Source organism: Carcharhinus amblyrhynchos, chromosome 2 (assembly GCF_965287045.1).
Source record: "Carcharhinus amblyrhynchos chromosome 2, sCarAmb.v2.hapA, whole genome shotgun sequence".
NCBI lineage: Eukaryota > Metazoa > Chordata > Chondrichthyes > Carcharhiniformes > Carcharhinidae > Carcharhinus > Carcharhinus amblyrhynchos.
Genome location: NC_137325.1, coordinates 36,693,680 through 36,716,596, shown reverse-complemented (window position 1 = coordinate 36,716,596; position 22,917 = coordinate 36,693,680). Strand labels below are relative to the sequence as shown.

The 22,917-nt window shown below is 43.7% G+C and overlaps 1 protein-coding gene across 1 annotated transcript in view; it reads left to right on the top strand.

Moving 5' to 3' along the window:
* Positions 1-6,027, top strand: part of LOC145353687 (uncharacterized) — a 29,145-nt gene extending 23,118 nt beyond the window's left edge. Inside the window, exon 6 of the mRNA XM_080204460.1 lies at positions 162-6,027. Within this exon, the coding sequence (XP_080060586.1) occupies positions 162-266 (105 nt within the window). The 3' untranslated portion in view covers positions 267-6,027. The remainder of the gene's footprint in view (positions 1-161) is intronic.
* Positions 6,028-22,917: the final 16,890 nt, after the last annotated feature.

The window sequence follows — 22,917 nt, the reverse complement described above, 5'->3', positions numbered from 1 at the left end:
GAAAAACACATTGTTAAGATGGCGGTGCGGGCTCGTTGGGCCGAAGGGCCTGTTTCCCGTGCTGTTTTGTTCTTTGTATTATAATTTTGGAATGGAGCTGAATTTTAAAATAAGTATTGATAATATTGACTTAATTGTGCTTTTTTTGTTCTTGCTTTTAGAGACATTCCACAACAATGAAGACTTTTGCAAAACAGAAGTGCGAGAAAATTACGAACTACTCACAATCATTTGGGGACAGACAACTTTTATATAGCAGTATTTAAGACTGCTTGCAGGGAAGCCTGTAGCCTTGTGAAAGTTGTAGTGTGAACAGCACTAAATGGCATAGGACCGGAACTTGGAGCTGTCATAGACCGATGGACTGAAGGGCTTCTTCGCTGTGCCCACTGAGAAAAGTAGAGTTGAAATGAGGTCAGGCAATACAGTTGTTAATGGGTGTACACCATGATGATTCAGATTTTGTCCACTCCGTTAGTTCTCTTAGCAATCTAGGATGCATCCCATCCAGGCCTGGTGACTTCTCTACCTGTAGTGCTGCCAGCCTTTTACTATCTCTTTATCTATCACTATACTACTCTGTTGCTCAACACTTACACTTTCAACTGGGCAATGGTCTCCAGCTTCTAATTTGTAAAGACAGAAGCAAAGTACTCATTTAGTGTTTCTGATATACCCTCTGCTTCAGTGAACAGTTTTCCCTGCTTGTCCCTTATGGGCCCCACTCTATCTTTCACTAATTTTTTTTATCATTAATATGATTGAAGAACATTTTATGATTTTTTTTAGTGCAGCCTGACACCCTTTTCTGTCATCTGTTTCATTTATATAAATGACAAAGTCCTCTGTTTCATTTATATAAATGACAAAGTGGGGGATAGTATTAGTAAGTTTGCAGATGACACTAAGATTGGCTGGGTGGTTAACAGTGAGGTTGAGTGTCTTGGGTAGATAGAGATGAAACAGTCAAATGGGCGGATAAGTGGCAGGTGGAATTTAACCATGAAAATTGTGAGCTGATACACTCGAAGGAGTAATTTGACAAGGAAATATTCAGTCATGACACTAGGAAATTCTGAAAAACAAAAGGATCTGGGCATGTTTGTCCATAGATCTTTGGAAACGGCAGATCATGTTAGTGGGATGGGGAAAAAGACATATTGGACACTTGCCTTTATCAATCGAGGCATAGATTACAAAAACAGGAAGTTCATGTTGGAGTTTTATAGGATTTTGGTGAGGCCAAGCTGGAAGGATGTAGAAGAGATTCAATAGGATATTGCCTGGGATGGAACATTTAACTTACGAAGAGAATCACTACAATGCAGAAGGAGGCCATCTGATCCGTCAAGTCTGCATAAACTCCCACCCAGCCCCTAATCCTGTAACCCCACATGTTTACTCTGCTAATCCCCCGATACTAGGATCAATTTAGCATAACCAATCAACCTAACCCGCACATCTTTGGACTGCGGGAGGAAATCGGAGCATCCAGACATGGGGAGAATGTGCAAACTCCACACAGACAGTGACCCGAGGCCAGAATTGAACTTGGGTCTCTGGGCCTGTGAGGCAGCATTGCTAACAATTGTGCCACTGTGCCACCCTTATTAACAGAATCCACTGAGTTTATTTTATCATTAGTGTCTCAAGTAGGCTTACATCCCTAAGTGCTTTACAGCCAATGGTTACTTCTTGAAGCAGAGTCACTGTTGTAATGTAGGAAACATGACTGTTAATTTTTTTACACAGCAAGATCCCACAAACAGCAACCGGGTAATTTTTTTCTGGTGATGTTGGTTGAGGGATAAATATTGGTCGGGCCACCAGGGAGAACTCCCATAAGATAATTTGAATAGCACTCTCAGACTCCACTGAGAAGGCTGACAAAAGATGGAACCTCTGACAACGCAGTGCTCCCTCAGTCCTGCACTGCAAAGTCAGCCAGATTACAGACTCCAGTCTGTGTGAACCTTTAGATAAAGTCAGGTTGGGGTTATTTTAACTTCACTCAATCTTCACTGAAAATTGACTCTGAATTTCCCAGCGATGTGGCAGTTGCTAAGTGCTATGTTCAAAGGGCACCAGTACAAAGATCAAGAAACAGGCTTGCACATTTCACTTCAGTTTTTTTTTCCTCCTTTCCACAGTAGAGGAGCATTTGGTAAATTGTGCAAAGGTTTTTGGTGTTGTGTAGCATTGTTATTTTCAGTGAAATCCTCGAGATTTTGAGGAAAGCAGAGTGTTAGTTATTGGGACTTCCACTGCAGAATCTGTTCATCCACTTTCTCTGGCAGCAGCTGGATGGCATTTCGCCAACCTTGTCAATTCTCACATCTTCCCCTCATTTTTCTGGAAATTTTCAAGTTATGACAGAAAATGCTGTCAACAGTCAATGGGTAGAATTTTCCAGCCCCTCCCACCAGTGGGATTTTCCAATTCTGCAGAAGTCAATGGACAGTTGAACGACTCACCACATTTTCTAGCCTCTCCCCCACCATGACAGCACTGGAAAATTCAGCCCCAGAAACCTGACTGTGAAGAGAGAGGAAAACAAAAGTTGATGCTCAGGTTAATGACCTCTCTTAAAACCTCCACTAAGTGCCTGTCTTCATCCTATCATCAAAAAAGTTTTATAATGTTCACACCATTCTATTTGGTTCACATATTTCTCTGCAAACTTCTTGCTGGAATCCAATCCAGGTTATTTTCTCAACTGGGCCAATAGAGTGTGGGGGAGGGGACACATCAGTAATTTTTTTGGCATTGTCATGTCAAACACCAGGGTAAAACCCAAAGAAAATTTTAAATGATTCACTGTTAGAACTGTCAACTGAATTCTTTGTTTGGAGTTTATGAAAAAATCCAGCCTTAAATAGTTAAATGAAAATGTACCCTATAAAAACAGAAAATGTTGGATAAACTCAGCAGGTCTGGCAGCATCTGTAGAAGAAACATTTAGATCCAAAACATTAACTCTGTTTCTCTCTGCACAAATGCTGCCAGACCTGCTGAGTTATATACAGCATTTTCTGTTTTGATTTCAGATTTTCAGCATCTGCAGTATTATTTTCTTAATGAAAATTTACATGTTATTTTAACAACATTGCACACATTAGTTTTTTACTCTTCATGTGATCATCTACCATTCATACATCATTCAACTTCCAAAGCCAATCAATTGTTTTTCTCTGATTGATACTCAATTTAAATTGAAAAGTGGGGTAGGACAGGATGAATGAGGTACATGCAGGATTATCTTCAAACTAGGTGGCATGTCTGGCTGTAATAGGGAACTTAATTTTCATTTTCATTTATCTTCGGGTATCACGGTGGTACAGTGGTGAGCATTACTGCCTCACAGCACCAAGGGCTTGGGTTGGATTTCAGCCTCAGCTGACTGTCTATATGGAGTTTGCGCATTCACTTCATGTCTGTGTGGATTTCGTCCAGGTGCTCCGGTTTCTTCCTAATTCTGCTCTACAAAGACAATGCATTGCAATGGCTATGATCACATGTAGTTAAGAAAGTAAATTTCTAAATTAAGCAAGTGCAAACAGGAAACAGTTTGAAAAGAGGATGAAGCAATAACGTGTGAAAGATAAACCACATTAAAAAATGGAGAACACCTCATTTTCTTCCTCATTTTAACTTCAATATTTGTGAAGAGCTTCGGGAAATGTTTCTACATTATGGGTGTTATATAAATGTAAACTGTTGTTATGATTCTAAATGTGAGTTAATTCATAGATTTATTGTATACATAAAGGAGTGCAGTTCAGGATGGTTGGGTTAACCAACAAGAAAGATGTTTCAGAAAGAGCATATTGTTTGCTTTTTATCTTTAACAATAGTTGATTTCAAACAGCAACCTTAGAAATGTTGTCAAACAGCATTGACCCACAGGGTGGCTACTTCTGATGCAGGATGTACTTTTTATCTAATGTTGACCTTATCGTTCATACAACAGATTTTTCATAATTCATCCACTTAACATCAAATTCTTAGTTGGAATGTTAAAATGGCAGTGTGGGCTCATTGGGCCGAAGGCCCTGTTTCCTGTGCTTTGTTGTTCTTTGTTGTTGTTGAATTCTGAAGTAAAAATTGCAGACCAAATAAAATATAATTGACTTACACAAAAGTTAACACACTAAAAAATCATACTAGGAGCAACTTAGTGCAAAAAAAAGGACAAAACATCTGAAGCATGTTAACAAGCATGAGAATTGCAATGTGATTAACGCACATCTGTTGAAAATATTTGTGCCTCCTGCTTATTTCCATGATAGTGACATGAAGGCTAAATCCAGTGCTGAGTGTCCATTCAGCAGAGCATGCGAACCTTACATCAGTTAAAGCTAGACTACATTTCTTGAAGGAGAGGTGCATTCTGATTGCAGCAGTTCAGACCACTGACTGGCTAACACTTTAAGAGCAGGAAGAAACCAGAGTAACAGCACAGCAGGCCAGAGAGGCAGCCCCTGGATTCTCTGATAGAATAAGAAGTCTCAGGTTAAAGTCCAACAGGTTTATTTGGTAGCAAAAGCCAGTAGGTTTTGGATCTCTTGCTGCTCCTTCATCAGGTAAGTGGGAGTTCTATTCACAAATAGGGCACATAAAGACATAAACTCAATTTACAAAATAATGATTGGAATGCAAGTCTTTACAGGTAATCAAGTCTTAAGGGTACAGACAATGTGAGTGGAGAGAGCATTAAGCACAGGTTAAAGAGATGTGTATTGTGTCCAGACAGGACAGTTAGTGAGATTTTGCAAGCCCAGGCAAGTCATGGGGGTTACAGATAGTGTGACATGAACCCAAGATCCCGGTTGAGGCCGTCCTCATGTGTGCGGAATTTAGCTATTAGTCTCTGCTCAGCGACTCTGCGCTGTCGTGTGTCGTGAAGACCGCCTTGGAGAATGCTTGCCCAAAGATCAGAGGCCGAATGCCAATATTTGGCACCCCTTAATTGCTTTGGTGTAGCGATGTTTTTATCTTTTTAATCCTTTTTTGGATGTTTGCAGCACAGATCAATAATTTTTCTGTTTTTTTATTTCTCAGGAGTCTGCCAGCATAGTTCTGACCTCCTCGCTTTCTTTGTGGTATTTTTAAAGAATAGGCCTGCAGACTACAAAAATGCAAACAAACAAGAGCTTCATTGAAAAGCTGTTTATAGGCTGTTAGGATAGGCTGACCGCTTGCCTGCGCAAACGGCTGATGCATCAATATGGCATGTGATTGGACTCTTAAAGTGAATTTGTTCCAACTGAGAACAAACATGAATACACAACAAGGGCATACACACATCACAACAGGCTCCAGACAAGGAATATCACCCAGATGAACAATCAATGTCAATATGCAAGCATACTAATAAACGATTAGCGTGATTTAAAGGCTATGCTTGCAACACGTGCAGTGACTGCCTAGTAGAACAAACAAACATGAGAACGGTGGATGTACAAGATTATACAGGATCATGCATGCAAATGTGCCTTTTGTTCACTAAGAAAAGAGGATGTTTGCATCTCATACTCGAGATTGAAAGGGGGAATGTTTTGGGTTGTAATCAGTCTGTTGTCACATCTGACTTGCCCAAGTCACATGACTTTGCCATGAAGCAAGCTCGTTGTTCACTGTCGTTTCTGATCAGTTCAATAAAGAAGTATTGATGAAAGACTTCTGTTCTTAAACGTGAGAGATGAAACACTGATTCCTCCTATCTGTACAGTACTGACACCTCCTGTTGTGAGTCAATTTGTTTTGCAAGAGAGAAAGAAGAGATTTGTAAATCTGTTGCAATGTTTTTGGCTGATGTGCCTGCTACAATTGTATAGTTGGAGGTATGACGCTTTTAACAATAAGTGAAAAGGGTGAGATGCAATATATGAATATTTGGCATAGCCATAATTGCTAAAGATTGCTGATGGGTATGTGAAGAAAGTGATTGTGTTGCTTGTGATGGTGATGGCATTGTTGGTAGGAAATTACATTTAAAGATGCACTTACTGATCTTGGCCATTCATGTGAGGCCATTGAACTTTTTCCAGCATTGTATCTAGGTCACAAAATCACAAAATCTCACAGTGCAGAAGAGGTCCTTTGACCCATCAAATCGGCATCAGCATTTGAGAAACACCTAACCTACCTACCTAATCCCATTTACCAACACTTGGCCTATAGCCTTAAATGTTATGACATGCCAAGTGCTCATTAAGGTACCTCCACCACACTCACTGGCAGCGCATTCTGGACCACCACTATCTTCTGGATAAAAACATTTTTCCACACATTTCCCACTGACCTCCTGCCCTTTATCTTGAACTTGTGTCCCCTCATGACTAACCCTTCAACTAAGGGGAACAGCTGCTCCCTCTCCATCCTGTTCAGCCCCCTCATAATCTTGTACATCTCAGTCAAGATGCATCTCTGCTCCAAAGAAAACAACCCAAAGCTATTCAAATCTATCCTATGAAGACATGTTTGTTTGAAAGTCTGGGTTTAACCTACAATTTTTCACATAATTACTAATTAGCATCATTTGTATTTGCCTTGACATACTAAAACAGGCAGTTTTGTTCTGAAGTGCTGATTAGAAGCAATTTTCATGCAGCAATTAAGAGGATGTTGATTGATACACAGCAACAAGATCAGGGAGCAAGGGAAGAGGCAGCACAGGTTCTCAGACATGGTGTTGGAGGTCATAATAGAGGAGACTTAGAGAAGGAAGGTTGTCTTGCACCCACTGGCAGGAAGCAGTTCACTTCATTCCCCCGCTCCTTTTCTCCTGCAGCGACGAGTGCTGTTCTGTGTAGCCTCCATGTCTTTGTCTTATTCCTCTTCCCCAACCCCCACCCAGGCCAAAGGGAACCCAGCAAAGATGTCTACTCCCTTTCTCCTGGTGCCCCCTATAGGGTGTCCAAAAAGGTAGAGCAACACTGCAGTCAGTTTAGGTGAAGTTTTCAGAGCATTTTCAAAACTAACATTGAGCAGCTGTTCGTAAAGTTTTGACAAACTGACACAAAAAAATCTTTGGATGTTTCAAAAATCCTCTTCAAACCTTCAATAGTAACTAAACAATGAAAACTGAACATCGCTTTTTAATAGAACTCAAAGTTCTTAGCAATGAGTTGTTTCCCCCCTATTCAAGCGGGCATTAGTTCACGCTCTAGCCACCACTGTGCCATACAGCTACTTTAATAAGCACTATCAGGTAGATTAAAGGGTAAGAAACTATAGAACCCATTGAGTCCCTGCAGTGCAGAAGGAGGCCATTTGGCCCACTGAGTCTGCACCAACCCTTTAAGAAACTCCTGGCTGACTGTTCTGAGAACCCAATTCTTTTACCAAGAGGGTGACATGCACTAAATGTGGACCAAATGGATGCTGCAGCTCAACATCCCACCTGGGTCACATCAGTGGCCCTTTAGCACATAAAGTATCAAGTGAAATCCCCTGTTTTGAATTAAAAATAGAAAAAACACATCTAAAAATCAGAATTGGGCTGAGAACAAATGGTGTGAACATTTGGTTAGGTTTGATCTATTTTGGCTTCTCTTGTGGTTCTTAGCACCCAAAATATCAATCTTCAGCCAATTCAATTAATTCCACGTGACATCAAGAAATAGCTAAATTGTCTAGATTTATTTTATTCATTTACGGGATGTAGCCATTGCTGACTAGGCCAGCATTATCGCCCATCTCTAATTGCCCTTGAGAAGTTGATGGTGAGCTGTCTTCTTGAACCGCTGTGGTCCCTATAGTGTAGGCACACCCATAGCATTGTTAGAGAGGGAGCTTCAGGATTTTGACCCTGCGGCAGTGAAGGAACGTAATGTTCCAAGTCAGGGTGGCAAGTGACTTGGTGGTGAACCTCCAAGCGGTGGTGTTCCCATATGTCTGCTGCCCTTCCCCTGCAAGATGACAGTGGTTGTAGGTTTGGCGAAGTCCTGCAGTGCACCTTGCAGATGGCACACACAGCTGACATGGTGCATCAGTGGTGCTGGGATTGAATGCTTGTGGAAGGGATAGTAATAAAGCACGCTACATTGTTCTGGATGGTGTCAAGCTTCTTGAGTGTTGTTGGAGCTGCACTCATCAAGGCAAGTGGAGAGTAATTCATTACACTCCTGATGATTATAAGTGGTGCACAGTCTTTGGGGAGTGAGGAGGTGAGTTCCGTGGTGTAATGCCAAACTTTGAGGTGCAGGGATTCTAAGAAAATGTGTCGGCCATTTAATTTCTACATCTCCTTTTATGTTGTTTTGCTATGTATTAATTATTTGAGTGCCCAAATGTCAGTAAAACAATGCTTTTTAAGTGAAAAATGTTAGTGTCGGTGGGCATTTTATTTCTAACCATGTCTTTAGTCTTTAGCATAGCTAGAACTTCATAATGCAACAGTTTATTTATTCAATTCAAGTCTATTAAAAACATTTACATATCAAGGAATGGGGCTTGGCACATATGTGCCACTTACGCATCAACTCTTTTTCCAGTCAACTTGAACTAATCCAGATCTCAAAGAACGATTAGTCAGCTAAACTAATGGCTCCAATTTTCTGCAGCATTGTTATTAGATCTAGCAACCTGGTCAATATTCAAACCAAGCTAAGGCCATTTATGCATTTACATTTAAGAAGCCAGTAACTAAAGCACTTGTACCCACCACTGTATCATCTTCAGTAATGAAAATGAATACGAAGTATAGGGATGATTTTACCAGAATTTGGTAAGGTATTGGTTCTGGTGAGAAAAATTAAATCCCACCGAATGGCTCCAACTAATTTCGGACCAGATATTGAGCCTCGTGGAAGAAAAGTTTAATTGCCATGAGAACCACACTGTACCCACAGTGGCCTCCCTCTGATTCACCCACCATGGCTTCACTTGATCATGCCAATCACTGGAAGCTCCATTTAATTGCTTCCACAACATTTGTTCCATAGAAACCTCATAGGACGGCAACCAGTACGCCTGCATCATGGTCCTCGGAAGGGACCGTCACCAGACTTCTTGATGGAGTGCAGCAGAGGTGAGAAGGACTCTAACCCTGCACCAGGAGAAGACCACCTCCCAAGGTTACCACCCATGCCTGTGAAACAATGGTGAGTGACAGCTTCCTGAAGAGGAGGACGGGGTAGCAGTGCCGCAAGAAGGTGAGTGATTTCCTGCCAGGGTAAGTGAACCTTAAACAGTCTTTTTCTGGACCCCCTCACATACCTCTCCCACCTGCACCTTCATCTCTCATCCAGCCACTTTGGCCTTTGCCAATACCTGTAAAGAGGCCCTCTTCTCTTCTTCCCCCAACCACAAGTCCCAACTTGCCGCAGGCATTGGGCGTCCTCGAGTTCCATGGAATGCCAGCTTGTGCAGTATGTGTCAGAGATGGTCCATTGTCCCCCTGGGACAGATGCAAGCTTCTCTGGCGCTGCAGCTGGACAACTGAAGGTAGGAACACCAACCCCCAGAAAATGCTTGGCTGCCACTGTCTCTGACATTGTCCCTCTGTATGTAGTTCTGCTCCCTGAACAACTGTGGGGCATTGGTCCTGGCCACAGGCAGCAGTATATCATTCATTGTCTCTGCTGCTGGTCAATCCCGATCATTAGAAAGGCCAACTCAACAGATTCCATAATTCTGATGAATCATGCACTGAAAGAGTGAGAACACCACAGTGAGTGCTGAGGGGTTCTAACAGAGCCCTGACCCCTATCACTCTACGCATCTGTGATTTCCATCCCAGTGCTTCCTGTTGCCTGTGTGAATTTCTGTTGTCTCTCAGACCATTCCCCTCTGACACTACAGCCACATCCCCACAGAATCTCCTCTGTACTCCAGCAAGATGAATAGTACTGAGCCTCTATTATCTCTTGGCATCTGACCCATCCATTCCACAAGTCCACCACCCCAACCAAAGAACGTAAGTCCCAACCTTGCATGGCGCTAAAGTATTAAAGCGAATGCATGACAACAAGGTCTGCATCCTGATGGGGCACATCAAAAATGGTGCCAAACATGATATTGAACAGGGGAAGGGGTGCCAGCTATCACCATCCTACCTTGTCAGGAGGTTCTCCACAGTGCGAGCTGTGTACTGTTGAAGCTTGAATTGAAAGATGTATCTACGTTCTTGAGGCAGTGCGTTCCAGAGCATTACTTCTTGTCTCCAGACTGTGCAACTAGATCTAGCTCTGGATATTAAACTGGCATGCTGGACTCCTCCAAGATTCATCAGCTAGTTGCTCTGGCAAGAACAATCATCTGGAAAAGACACGGCTGAATCCTGAGAGGTGAGCAATTAACTTTTGAAGCAATTCCTTAGAGGGCAGCTTCATTCTTCAGGATCTTCAATGCTGTGCAGTTAAGCAGATATGCATGAGAGCAATCAATGCACAAACTGTTGCACTCCATCAAGAGGTCTGGTCAGGACCCCTTACTGTCCAATAAACCTGCTGGTCCCACATCATTGCAGAGTGAGGGTTGTAGGTTTCACTGCATTTGCCCTCCCCTTAGTGTGAGGGTCTTAATGCCTCATGAGGGCAGGGTGGCTCCCCATCACTGACACCCTCACACTGCCCTTGCAACCTGTCCTCTCACAAAGCAGGATCCCAGGACCTCATAGTTGCCTCAGTTGTAACTGCCTCCCATCCAGATCCCAACAAGGAAGGGCACCCACTCAGCTACTGTTTGAACACGAACCCAAACACGGAAGAACTAGGAAGTGATGTCTGCTTGGCAGCCAGCACATCCCCTCAGAGTAAGGGGCCACCTGATATGCAGGGAAGGTAAGGCCTCTGCACTACACACACCTACTCCCCACCCCTAGAATTAGGGGTCATTGTTTAAAAATAAGGGGTTGAATCCTCATTTGAAATGGGAACGAGGCAAAATGTTTTCACTCAGAGGGTCATGAGTTTTTAGAACTCTCTTCCTGGAAAGATTGTGGAAGCAGAGTCTTTGAATAACTTAAGGCAGAGGTAGATAGATTTTTAGTGAGCAAGAGAGTGAAAGGTTATTGGGAGGGGGTAGAATGTAGATTTGAGCTTACTATCAAGATCAGCTATGATCTCATCGAAAGGTGCAGCAGGCTTAAGGGGCCAAGTGGCCTAGCCCTGCTCCTAATTTGTATGTTTATGTGTAAAATGAGGCTCATAGTACATGTTCAGTTAACCTGCTAATCGGGGAAAGTAGAGAATTGGTAGGGTGTGTTACAATACTTCAATGTCCTTACTGAGGGATATGCTACTGACATGTGGTAACTCACAGTCACCATAAGGTGGCGAGAGATTGATGCTTTTTAACTTCACTCTGTGGGGTGCCAGTGGAATCTGTTGCAGAAAAAGATAAAAGTTCTTCATGCTGTTTTGCTCCAGTTATTTGTGAAGTACTGGTTTCAGAAAAAAACAATTTTCTTATATTTCATCACCAGTGCTTTAATTAATAAAATTCCAGTAACTGCAGTCACTCCTAATCCTGCGCTCCCAGGGATGTGGACTCATAGGATCAAGGTTCCTATGTAAAAACATAAGAAATGGGGGCAGGAAAGGCTCTGGAACCTGCTCTGCCATTCACTAAGATTGTGTCTGACCTTCCATCTCCATTTCACTTTGCCGGCCAAACACCCAAACACCCTTAGTGTCTAAACATCGTTCCATCTCAATCTTGAATATGCCAATTGACTGAGCATCCACAGCCCTCAAAGTTGAGAATTCCAGAAATTCACAACCCTCTGGGTGGAATTCTCCTCGTTTCTGACATTAATATGCTTATTTTGAAACTACAGTCTGTAGGCCAGGGCTTCATGCACCCCCTGGGAGCTGCATGGCTTACAGGTGGAGGGGGAGGGTGTAAAATTGGGTGGGAGTGGGCAGTTTGCTGTGCCTGTTGTTTTCCTGTCACCACTGAGGTTTCACCAGTGGCAGGCAGCCAGCACCCCTCACCTGCCCACTAAAGCTAACTGGGGCAAGTGGACAACTAACAGCTTCATAAGGGCCTTTCCCCCACCACTGATGATAAAATACCAGTGGCAGATGAGCACTAACCTGGAGCTCTCCCCGCAGACTCAGGTGAGGGAGGCTGGCCCACTGTCCATCCCCCCGCATACACTACACAGCAGCAGAAGAAGCTATCCCTGCCGGAAAAGTCCCGTCTAGTCCCTTCTCTCTCTCCTCTCTCCTACCAGGGCGAGCCCTAGGCCTCCTCAGTGTCAGCTGCACCAGGGCCTCCTGCAGTTCCAGCAGTGCCCGCCGCTCCTGGTGAGTGATGGTGCTGCAACTGAAGAGCTGCTGGCCCTGTGATTGGCTGACAGCTCTTGGGGGTGTGGCATCTTGCTGAGGGAGATGGAGGTAATGAACTGTTGACTCAACACAAAATACACTGCTGACTTTCAGGGCCAGCGGAGGCAATGTTGCATCAACTTTCCAGCTGCCCAGGAGGGGCCATCGCCAGCCTGTAAAATACCAGTCATATCTCTAGACTCTTGCAACCAAGAGAAGCAACCTTTCAGTATCTACCCTGTCAAGTCCTGAAAATCTATTGCGCTCTTCTATGAAATCACCTCTCATTCTCCCAGAGAATGTAATTCGTTCCACACAATCTCCAACTGGTGCTATGACTCTGGGAACACAAGGCTAAGGGAATACCTCAATTTTGATTTGATTTGTTCTCCGTCAGCATTTCCACTGTAAATAATTGCAGTAAATATGTGACAAACTGAAGGCATCTGCTTCTCAAATACAGATATTAATAATATTGGTCCTATCCTTGCTGTGTTTTTAGTCAACCTGAATACTGTGAGGAAAATGTGCAAGAATAGAAACAAAAAGCCAAATACAGCTGATGCCGGGAATTCTAAACACAAACTGAAAAGTTGTTTTCGGCTTCTGTTTCTCCACAGGTACAGCCTGATGTGCTGAGTATTTCCAGGAATAGGTGCAATAGTTTCAGTTGCAATTTCTGTTCCATTTTCCTAAAAAGCCAATAAATGAAAGCCAAGACAATAGGGACATTCTCATTTTGGGCACAGTGGTTTAAACAGATCAGCCACCTGTTACACACACCGCCCAACCTTAGTTTCCATTGAAAAAAAAACCGCCGTTACGCACTACTAGCATTAGATAAGGGTGAGTTAAAGATTAAATTTCTAGTAAGAACATTGGAAGAACTCAAAAATCATTGAACCATAGAACAATACAGCATTGAAAGTGAGCATCCAGCCTTGGTGCCTGTGCTATTTGATAGGATTGTGCAATCTGTTCTCCTCTACTCATTTCCCATTGTCCTGGAAATCTTTCCACTTCAATTATCTACCCAATTCTCTTTTGAAACACTATGGACTATTCTGCTGTCTATCTGTACCTTACTGTGCGAATCCTGTGAACTGACCACCATATCAGCTCTCCTTTCTAATAATGTTGACTATAGGATACCATTCAGTAGATTGGTGCATCAGGAAGGTAGGAGCACCAGGAAAGGGAGGAATTTGTTATCGTTTTCAGTTCCCACCATAAACTCTGTTCCCCAGCTTCAGCTCCATCCCCCTCCCTGTCTGAAACTGACCCAACTGCTTGTGACTTTGGTGTCAGGTTTGATACTGTGGCCAGCTCCCAATCACACATCCACAATGGCACAAAGACAGCTTATTTCCACCTCCATAACATCACTCACCTCTGGCCCTGCCTCAGCTCATCTACTGCTGAAGTTCTCACCCAGCCCTTTGTGATCTCAACAATTGATTGTCCCAGTACACTCCTGCTCTCACCTTCTACCCTGCCTGAACACAAACTCCTCACAATCTCTGTTTCCTTTCAATATTCTTTCAAATTTCTCTTTACTCGGCACAACCTGTTTGTTGCAGTGTGCCGTCCCTTAAGATTGGCGCTTATCTTAAAGGGAACATTGATTGGGTATGGCCAGCTTGTTCCCTGCAATTTATACTTCAGATTTCTGCACACTAGCAGAGCTTAGAGGGACCAGTTCTGCCCATGCCCTAACTTGCAGCACAGCCCATTCATCCATCACTTCTGTACTTGCTGACATACATTGGCTCCCAGTTAAACAATGCTATCTATGATTTTAAAATTACAATTCTTGGATAAAATTTATCTGCCAAGGGGAAAAGCTTCAGGTGCATGCAGGGATGGTAGTGTGGAGTTAATGTCCTGAGAAATGACAGGATGTGGGAGCCTGACATATTCCCAGTCTCCATATTTAACAGGAGTGGGTGGGGGTGGAGAAAAGCAGGAAACTTCTCTGAAGGCATCAAGGCCCTGCCAAAGTGACTGAGGGGAGTGGAAAGGCAAAGGATGAGAAGTGAGAGCACCCGGAGAAGAGTCTCCACTGCCATCTGCTCTTTCTCCACCCTCTTTCTCTTGACCAACTTGCACTCCCCTGCAAGGGGACAGCTGGCGAGGGCTTGGCTGTAAAGCAGTTGGCATTCAGCCACCAAGACAATGCTTTGATCAAACACCTATCAAGTGTTTTAGCCAAAGGTGTTCAGGCTATTTGTGTGGCTCATCATGCACCTGGTGACATCAGGCTCTCCCTGAGGTCAACCAAATTATCAATGGAGATAATAATCAATTTAAATCCTTGAGACATCATCGCACTTACTAGAGATGGATCCTCCATTTTATGCACAAGCTCATGCACTTCCCCTGGTGACAGTAGCACATACATTTCCCTTTTTGTTGCTTCCCTGTCCATCTGTACCCATGATGTGGGTATGCCGGCGTTGGACCCAGCCAAGCAGAGCTGTGTCATGTGTCCTCCGATGGGGACCGTCCAGTGCTATTCTTGTCTCCGTTACCTGCTCCTCCTCGGATGTGATGTGCTCCTCACCATCTGCCACTCCGTCTAGCTGAGAATCTGAACCTTGCAAGGTGTGTTCATCTGCACTGGTGGAAAGTGATCTTAGTGACAGTGTATCCAAATAGTACTTGTTCTCCTCTGAGGACTTGTCGGACACATCCCTCAACCCTTCTATTGGTCCCCATGGAGGAACTGTGAGAAATGAAAGAAAATTAATTATTTTTTATTATTTCATAGGATGTGGGTGTCACTGATAAGATCAGCATTTATTGTCCATCCCCAACTACTTTGAGAAGATGACGTGGAGCCATCTCTTGAACTACTGTTTGGTGATTTCATTGAAACATTCAAGATTCTGAAGGGATTAGACAGGATAAAACTGAGAGATTGTTTTCGCTGGTCGGAAAATCTGTAACATTGCGCCACAGTCTCAGGATAAGGGGACAATTTTTAGAAATGAGACAAAGTGAAATTACTCCACTCACAGGGTTGTGAATCTTTGGAATTCTCCAGTCCAGAGCTTTGTGGATGCTCCATCCTTGAATATATTTACGGTTCAAATGGACAGATTTTTGCTCTCAGAGAATTAATTGCACCTTTACTTCCACCAGCTGCCATACTGGGATTTGGATCTGTTTCCCCCAATATGAGCCTGGGCCCTTGGATACTAGGCCAGTAACATTACCACAGTACCACCTCCTGCTGTTAAAGCAGTTAGTGCTGAAAGTAGGTGAATTGGATTCTGATTTAGCATTTAAACCGTTGGCACATTAATTCAACATGACGGATAGTTCAGTGCCAAGTGACTGTGCTTCATTTTAATGTTCTCAGCAGATCTCCAGGCCATCCTGATTGTTCCATCAGAAACTTGCTGATCTCAAGTGCTTCCTCCTCCAATGCAGTTAGGTTGGCAACGGCTGCATGTCCGCCTCTGGCTCTCTGCCTCTCCCTGGAGTTGTGGGATCTCTTCTTCAGTGAGAAAAGACAGAGTTTAGAGTGAAAGAAGTGAAATGAGTTCTGATGATGGGGGGTGAATAGTTGCAGAGGGTGACCATTAGAAATAGGCACAAGAAGAATGAGGGTGAGTTTGAATATTGCCTTAAGGGGTGGAGACTTGAGGAGGAGGCTGGATAGAAGGGAATGTGTGTGACAGCAAGGTGTGTCAGTCAGAGGAGTGCAGTGCAGGTGACATCCAGGAGGTGACAGAGTGATGGCTGCCAGCTAAGATTTTCTGAGGTAATTAAATCTTTTTCATCACTGCATGCACACTCCTGCTGCTCACCTTGGATGGAGTTTATTATTTATTATCCTCATTAAGGAATTTGGTGTTAACAAATTGTCCCTAAATTAGTCGTCCCTAAATCTGGTTATAGTTCCTTTATTGTGGAGTCCAATAGGCCTAGATACAGGTCATAGGTAGAAGAGGGCACTCAACAATGTTAAAATGGCGGCGCGGGCTTGTTGGGCCAAAGGGCCTGTTTTCCACACTGTGTTGTTCTTTGTTCTTTGAATGCCTCATTGGCCCTCTGACCTTTCGCTTGTAGAGGACCCCTGCAGGAACCTGCCAGACTTTGGCCTTAGACAGGGTCCATCTGCTCACTGCCAGTAAGATCCCAGTGGCAACATCAATATACCCTTAAATGGGCACGTAATTGCTTCTTATTAGCTTCTAGTTGCTGCCAGGCAGGTTCCAGTCTCACCACACTTTCAAAAAGATCACTTAGATCTTTGGGCAGAAGACCCAACATGCACATTTCAACAGATTCCTACCATCCCTTCTCCAAAACTGCTTCCATGAACTGATTAGAATCGGGCCCTCTGCTGCCTGAATGATGAGGTTGGTCAGAGGTAGATTTGGAGGAGTGTCCCAAAGTGGGAATAGTTAATGGCAGGATCCTGAACAATATTGGTGTACAGAGGGATCTTGGGGTTCAAGTCCATAGCTCCCTGAAAATGGCCACACAAGTAGACAGGGTGGTAAAGGAGGTAATGGTCAGGATGTCATGTTGCAGCTTTATAAAAGTTTGGTTATGCTGCACTGAGTATTGCATTCAATTCTGGTCATCGCAATACAGGAAGGTGAAGTGTAAGGAATGTATTCCAGAGGTTGAGGCCTAAACAACAGGCGACATGGCCATCAATAGTAGAGGACAGGTTTAGAGATCCCAGGGGCTTTTGAGGCTGGGAGAGATTACAGAGATAGTAATCAGTGAAAATTGAAAACAAGGAGATTGTTAAAATCAAAACATTACGGGAGCCAATGTAAGTAAGCAAGCAAGCAAAGGGTCAATGAACTTAGTACAAGTTCAGACATGAGCAACAGAGTTTTGAATGATCCCAAGTTTACACAGGGTAGAATGCAGGAGATTGACTAGGAGTGCGTTAGAATAGTCACGTCTAGAATAACAAAGGCATGCATGAGGGTTTTAACAGCAGACGAGCTGGGGCAGGGTGAAGTTGGGCAATATTACAGAGATGAAATTAGGCAATGTTGGGAAAATGTGGTCAGAAACTCAACTATGACAAGGTTGTGAACCATCTGGTTTAGATTCATGCAGTTTGCCAGGGAGAGAATGGAGTCAGTAGCTATGGGAATAGAATTTGGAGCAGGAACTGACAAAAAAAAATGGCTTCAGTTTCCCCAATATTTATTCTGAAGAAGTCTCTGCTCTTCTATATTGGCTGTCAGATGGCCAGTCTGATAATTCCACAACAATTGAGAGAGGTGGGGTTGGGGCAGAGTTGGATGTTATTACAGTTATTGTGAAAATTTACATTGTGTTTGTTGTGGAGTGCAGATAGATAAGAAATAGGAGACCTTCCACTACCGCGTCCTCACCCATCGCCCGGATACACCTTGGCGGGCCTTGTTGCCGCCGGGCAACAGAGGTCCCCAATGGAGGTCACTCTATGGAAGGATCTCCCCCAACTACATCGGGGACCTGGGGTGGAGGCTGCTGCATGCAGCGGTGCCGTACAACCGTAGGTTTTTCCGGTTCACCGGGCTCCCAACACTGCCTTTCTGTGGCCTTATAGAGTCCGTGGACCACGTCTACGTTTCATGTAATAGATCGCACGCCCTTTTTGATTCTCTCAAACACCTTTTATTGATGTTTTGTTTGCACTTCAGTCCCATGCTCCTGATCTATGGACACCCGGTGCGGAGAGGGGAGGGTCGGGACCTCTATAAGATCACCCCTCAGCCTTCTACGCTTCAGAGAAAAAAGTCACCGTCTATCAAGCTTCTCCTTATAACTCAAATCGTCAAGCCCAGGTAGCATCCTAGTAAATCTCTTCTGCACTCTTTCTAGTTTAATAACATCCTTTCTATAATAGGGTGACCAGAACTGTAGACTGCATACTGTATATAGTATTCCAAGTGTGGTCTTATCACTGTCATGTACAACTTCAACAAGACATCCCAATTCCTGTATTCTGACCAATGAAACCAAGCATGCTGAACACTCTGTCCACCTGTGACTCCACTTTGAAGGAGCTATGAACCTGTATCCCTAAATCTCTTTGTTCTGTAACTCTTCCCAACACCCTACCATTAACTGAGTAAGTTCTGCCCTGGTTCAATCTACCAAAATGCGTCACCTCGCATTTATCTAAATTAAACTCCAACTGCCATTCATCAGCCCACTGGCCGAATTGATCAAGATCCCATTACAATCCGAGATAACTTTCTTCACTGTCCACTACGCCACCAATCTTGGTGTCATCTGCAAACTTACTAACCATGCCCCCTATATTCTCATCCAAATCATGAATATAAATGACAAATAACAGTGGACTCAGCATCGATCCCTAAGGCACACAGGTCTCCAGTTTGAAAAGCAAACCTCTACAACCACACTCCGGCTTCTGTCATCAAGTTAGTTTTGTATCCTTTTAGCTACCTCACCTGGATCCCGTGAAATTTAACCTTGTGCAATAACCTACCATGCAGTACCTTGTCAAAGGCCTTGCTAAAATCCATGTAGACAATATCAACTGCATTGTCCTCATCTACCATCTTGGCTACCCCTTCAAAAAACTCAATTAAATTTGTGAGACATGATTTGGCACTCACAAAGCAATGCTGACTGTCCCTAATCAGTCCTTGCATCTCTAAATGCTTGTAGATCCTATCTCTCAAAATACCTTCCAACAACTTACCCACCACAGATGTGAGGCTCAACGGCCTGTAGCTCCCAGGCTTTTCCCTGCAGTCTTTCTAAACAAAGGCGCAACATTTGCCACCCTCCAATCTTCAGGCATCTCACCTGTCATGATCGATGATTCAAATATTTCTGCTAGAGGACATGCAATTTCCTCCCTAGCCTCCCACAATGTCCTGGGATACACTTCATCAGGTCCTGGGGATTTATCTACCTTGATGTGCTTTAAGACTGCTAGCATCTCCTCCTCTGTAATATGTACACTCCTCAAGACATCACTATTTATGTCTCCAAGTTCCCTAACATCCATGCTTTTCCCAACAGTAAATACTGATGAGAAATCTTCATTTAGGATCTCACCCATCTCTTGTGGAGCCACTCATAGAAGACCTTGTTGATCCTTAAGAGGCCCTACTCTCTCCCTTGTTACCCTTTTGCCCTTTATGTATTTGTAGAAGCTCTTTGGATTCCGCTTTGCCTTGTCTGCCAAAGCAATTTCGTGTTCCCTTTTTGCCCTCCTGATTTCTCTCTTAACTCGACTCCTACACCCCCTATACTCTTCAAAGGATTCACTTGATCCCAGCTGCCTATGCATGTCATGTGCCTCTTTCTTCTTCTTGACCAGGGCCTCAATATCCTGAGTCATCCAGGGTCCCCTACTTCTACCAGCCTTGCCCTTCACTATAGAAGGAATGTGCTTACCCTGAACCCTGGTTAACACGCTTTTGAAAGCCTCCCATTTACCAGATGTACCTTTGCCTTCCCACAGATTCCCCCAATTAACTTTTGACAGTTCCTGCCTGATACCATCAAAATTGGCCTTGCCGCAATTTAGAATTTTAACTTTTGGGCCAGACCTATCATTCCCTGTAACTATCTTAAAATGAATAGAATTATGCTCACTGATCCCAAAGTGATCCCTCACTAACACTTCTGTCACTTGCTCTTCCTTATTTCCCAAGAGGAGGTCAAGTTTTGCCCCTCTCTAGTTGGGCCATCCACATACTAAATGAGAAATTCCTCCTGAATACAAATTTCTCTCCATCCAATCCTCTAATATTATGGCTGTCCCAGTCAATGTTGGGAAAATTAAAATTTGACTATTACCACCCTATTTTTCTTGGAGCTATCTGTAATCTCCTTACATGTTTGCTCCTCAATTTCCCATTAACTATTTGGGGGTCTATAGTGCAACCCTATCAAAGTGATTTCCCCCTTCTTATTTCTCAGTTCTACCCATATAGACTCAGTGGCTGAACCCTTGGATATATCCCCTCTCAGTACTGCCATGATGCTCTCCCTAATCAAAAATGCAACTCCCCTTTCTGTCTTACCTCCTGTTCTATCTTTTCTATAGCATCTGTACCCCTGGAACATTAAGCTGCTGGTCCTGTCCCTCCCTTAGCCGTGTTTGAGTAATTGTTAATAATATCCTAGTCCCACTTACCCATCAATGCCCTGAGTTCATCTGCCTTGCCCGTCAAGCCTCTTCCATTCAAATAAATGCAGTTTAAATTGGACTTCCCTTGCTCTCTGTACTGCTTTAGCCTGATCTGTCTGGCGCTAGGATTACTGACACTACCTTTACTACTTAAAGTGCTCTCTTTAACTTCTGTGCTGTCTTCAACCTTCTCTATTGTCTCTCTACTGCTTTGGGTCTCACCCTCTTGCCAAACTAGTTTAAACCCTCCTGAGTGGCTATAGCAAATCTCCCACCAGGATATTAGTCCCCCTCCAGTTCAAGTATAACCCGTCCTTCTTGAACAGGTCACCCCTTCCCCAGAAGAGACCTCAATGATCCAAAAATCCAAATCCCTGCCCCCTGCACCAGCTCTCAAGCCATGCATTCACCTATTCCTACTCTCACTAGCATGTGGTACCAGTAGTAGTCCAGAAATTACTACCTTCGAGGTCCTGCACTTGAGCCTTCTGCCTAGCTCTTTATATTCACTCTTCAGGACCTCATTCCTTTTCCTACCTATGTCATTGGTACCAATTTGTACAATGACCTCTGGCTGCTCATCCTCCCCTTTAAGAATGTTCTGCAACTACTCAGAGACATCCTTGACTCTGGCACCAGGGAGGCAACACACCATCCTGGAGTCTCAATTGCGGCCACAGAAATGCCTGTCTATCCCTCTAACTAATGAGTCACCTCACGAGTTACTACAGCTCACTTGCTCTTTGGCCGACCCTGCTGTACAGCAGAACCAGGTGTGGTGCCACAGGCCTGGCTGCTGCTGGTATCTTCCCCTGATAGGCTATCCCCCTCAACAGTATCCAAGACAGTATACATGTTCGAAAGGGGAATAGACACAGGAGACTCCTGTACTACTTGCCTGCCTTTCCTGATTGTCACCCATCTACCTGACTGAATCTGTGGTATGACAACCTCCCAGTAACTAGTGTCTATTACACTCTCTGTTTCCTGTATACTCCGCAGTGCATCCACCTGCTGCTCCAACTGAACAATGCAGTCTGTGAGGAGCTACAACTCGACACATTTCTGCAGATAAAGTTGCCAGGGAGACTAGACTGCTCCCTAATTTCCCACATCTGGCAGGAGGAGCATACCATTGCCCAAAATACCCTACTGCCCTTATCCAGGTAAAAACATAAAAGAATCTCAATTCACCTTTCCCTTGCTTCTGGCCTTCCCAACATCTCTTTTTTTATTCCAATTCAATCCAATCAAATCAAATCCAATTCAGAGTCCCAACAAGTTGAGACATTCCCGATCCAAGCTGACAAGACAGGGCTCTCACCTCCTGTCTTGGGCTTGATCTACATGGTCCAAGCTGATTGGAGTGGGTATAGCTCCTCCTCCAAGGCTTCATCTCAGTTGCATCTTAGCCAAAAGGCCAAGATGCTGCTTTAAAAAATTGCTTCAAATGAAGCTAAAACGTAACCCAATGACTTCAACCAAGTACAGCATGTTGATACTACACTTAACCTTAGCCAAAAGGCCAAAGAGGAGGAGGTCGGGGGGGGAACCAATGAAGTAGTGTTTGGGGTTTAGCTGTCCTTTTACAACAGCTCCTCCACAAACCACTTTCTGGTCACGGTGACTGTGCCGATGCAAATCTTCCCTGCAACAGATAATCAGCTTCGCTGCTCTGCTGCCCTCATCAACAAAGCTTCAGTGACAAGTACTTGTGTTATAATTAGATATACAATAATGGAACTGGGTGAGTACTATCCCATTCAGTTAGACAATAGTGAAAAGACACTAGAGGAGGATGGTGTGATCAATCATGTCAAAGACTGCAGACAGGTCAAGAAAGATGAGGAAGAAACACTTACCTTTGTCACAGTCATAAAGAATATCACTTTGACTTTGACAAGAGCTGTTTCAATACTGTGGCTGGGAATGTCTGATTGGAGCAAACTGACCATTCTAGGAAAAATGGGCACAGATCTAGGAGGACAAGGAGTTTGGAGATCATAGATCACAGAATCCTTACAGTGCACCCTGCTAATCCCCTGACACTAGGGTCAATTTAGCATGGCCAATCAACCTAACCCACACATCTTTGGATTGTGGGAGGAAATCCAGAGGAAACCTATGCAGACACACAGAAAATGTAGAAACTCCACATAGACAATGTGACCCGAGGTCAGAACTGAATCCAAGTCCCTGGCGCTGTGAGGCAGCAGTGCCAACTGCTATGTCACTGAAATCATTTCTGACCAGCATTATGTAAAAGGATTTAGAACTGATAAATGTGCAAAAATGATGCGCCGCCTCCATGATTTAGAGCATTCATCCTAGGAAATTGGGAAGGAATGTTGAAGGAGTGGAGGACATAAGGTGGGAAAAAGAAAGTCAAAAGAAAGACATGAATAAAAACTTGCACAATCACACTGGTACTCTCACTTCTAATTTTATTGCATTGTTTCTGACTCCTTGATCTTAAGGTAACAGAGATGAGGGGAATATGGC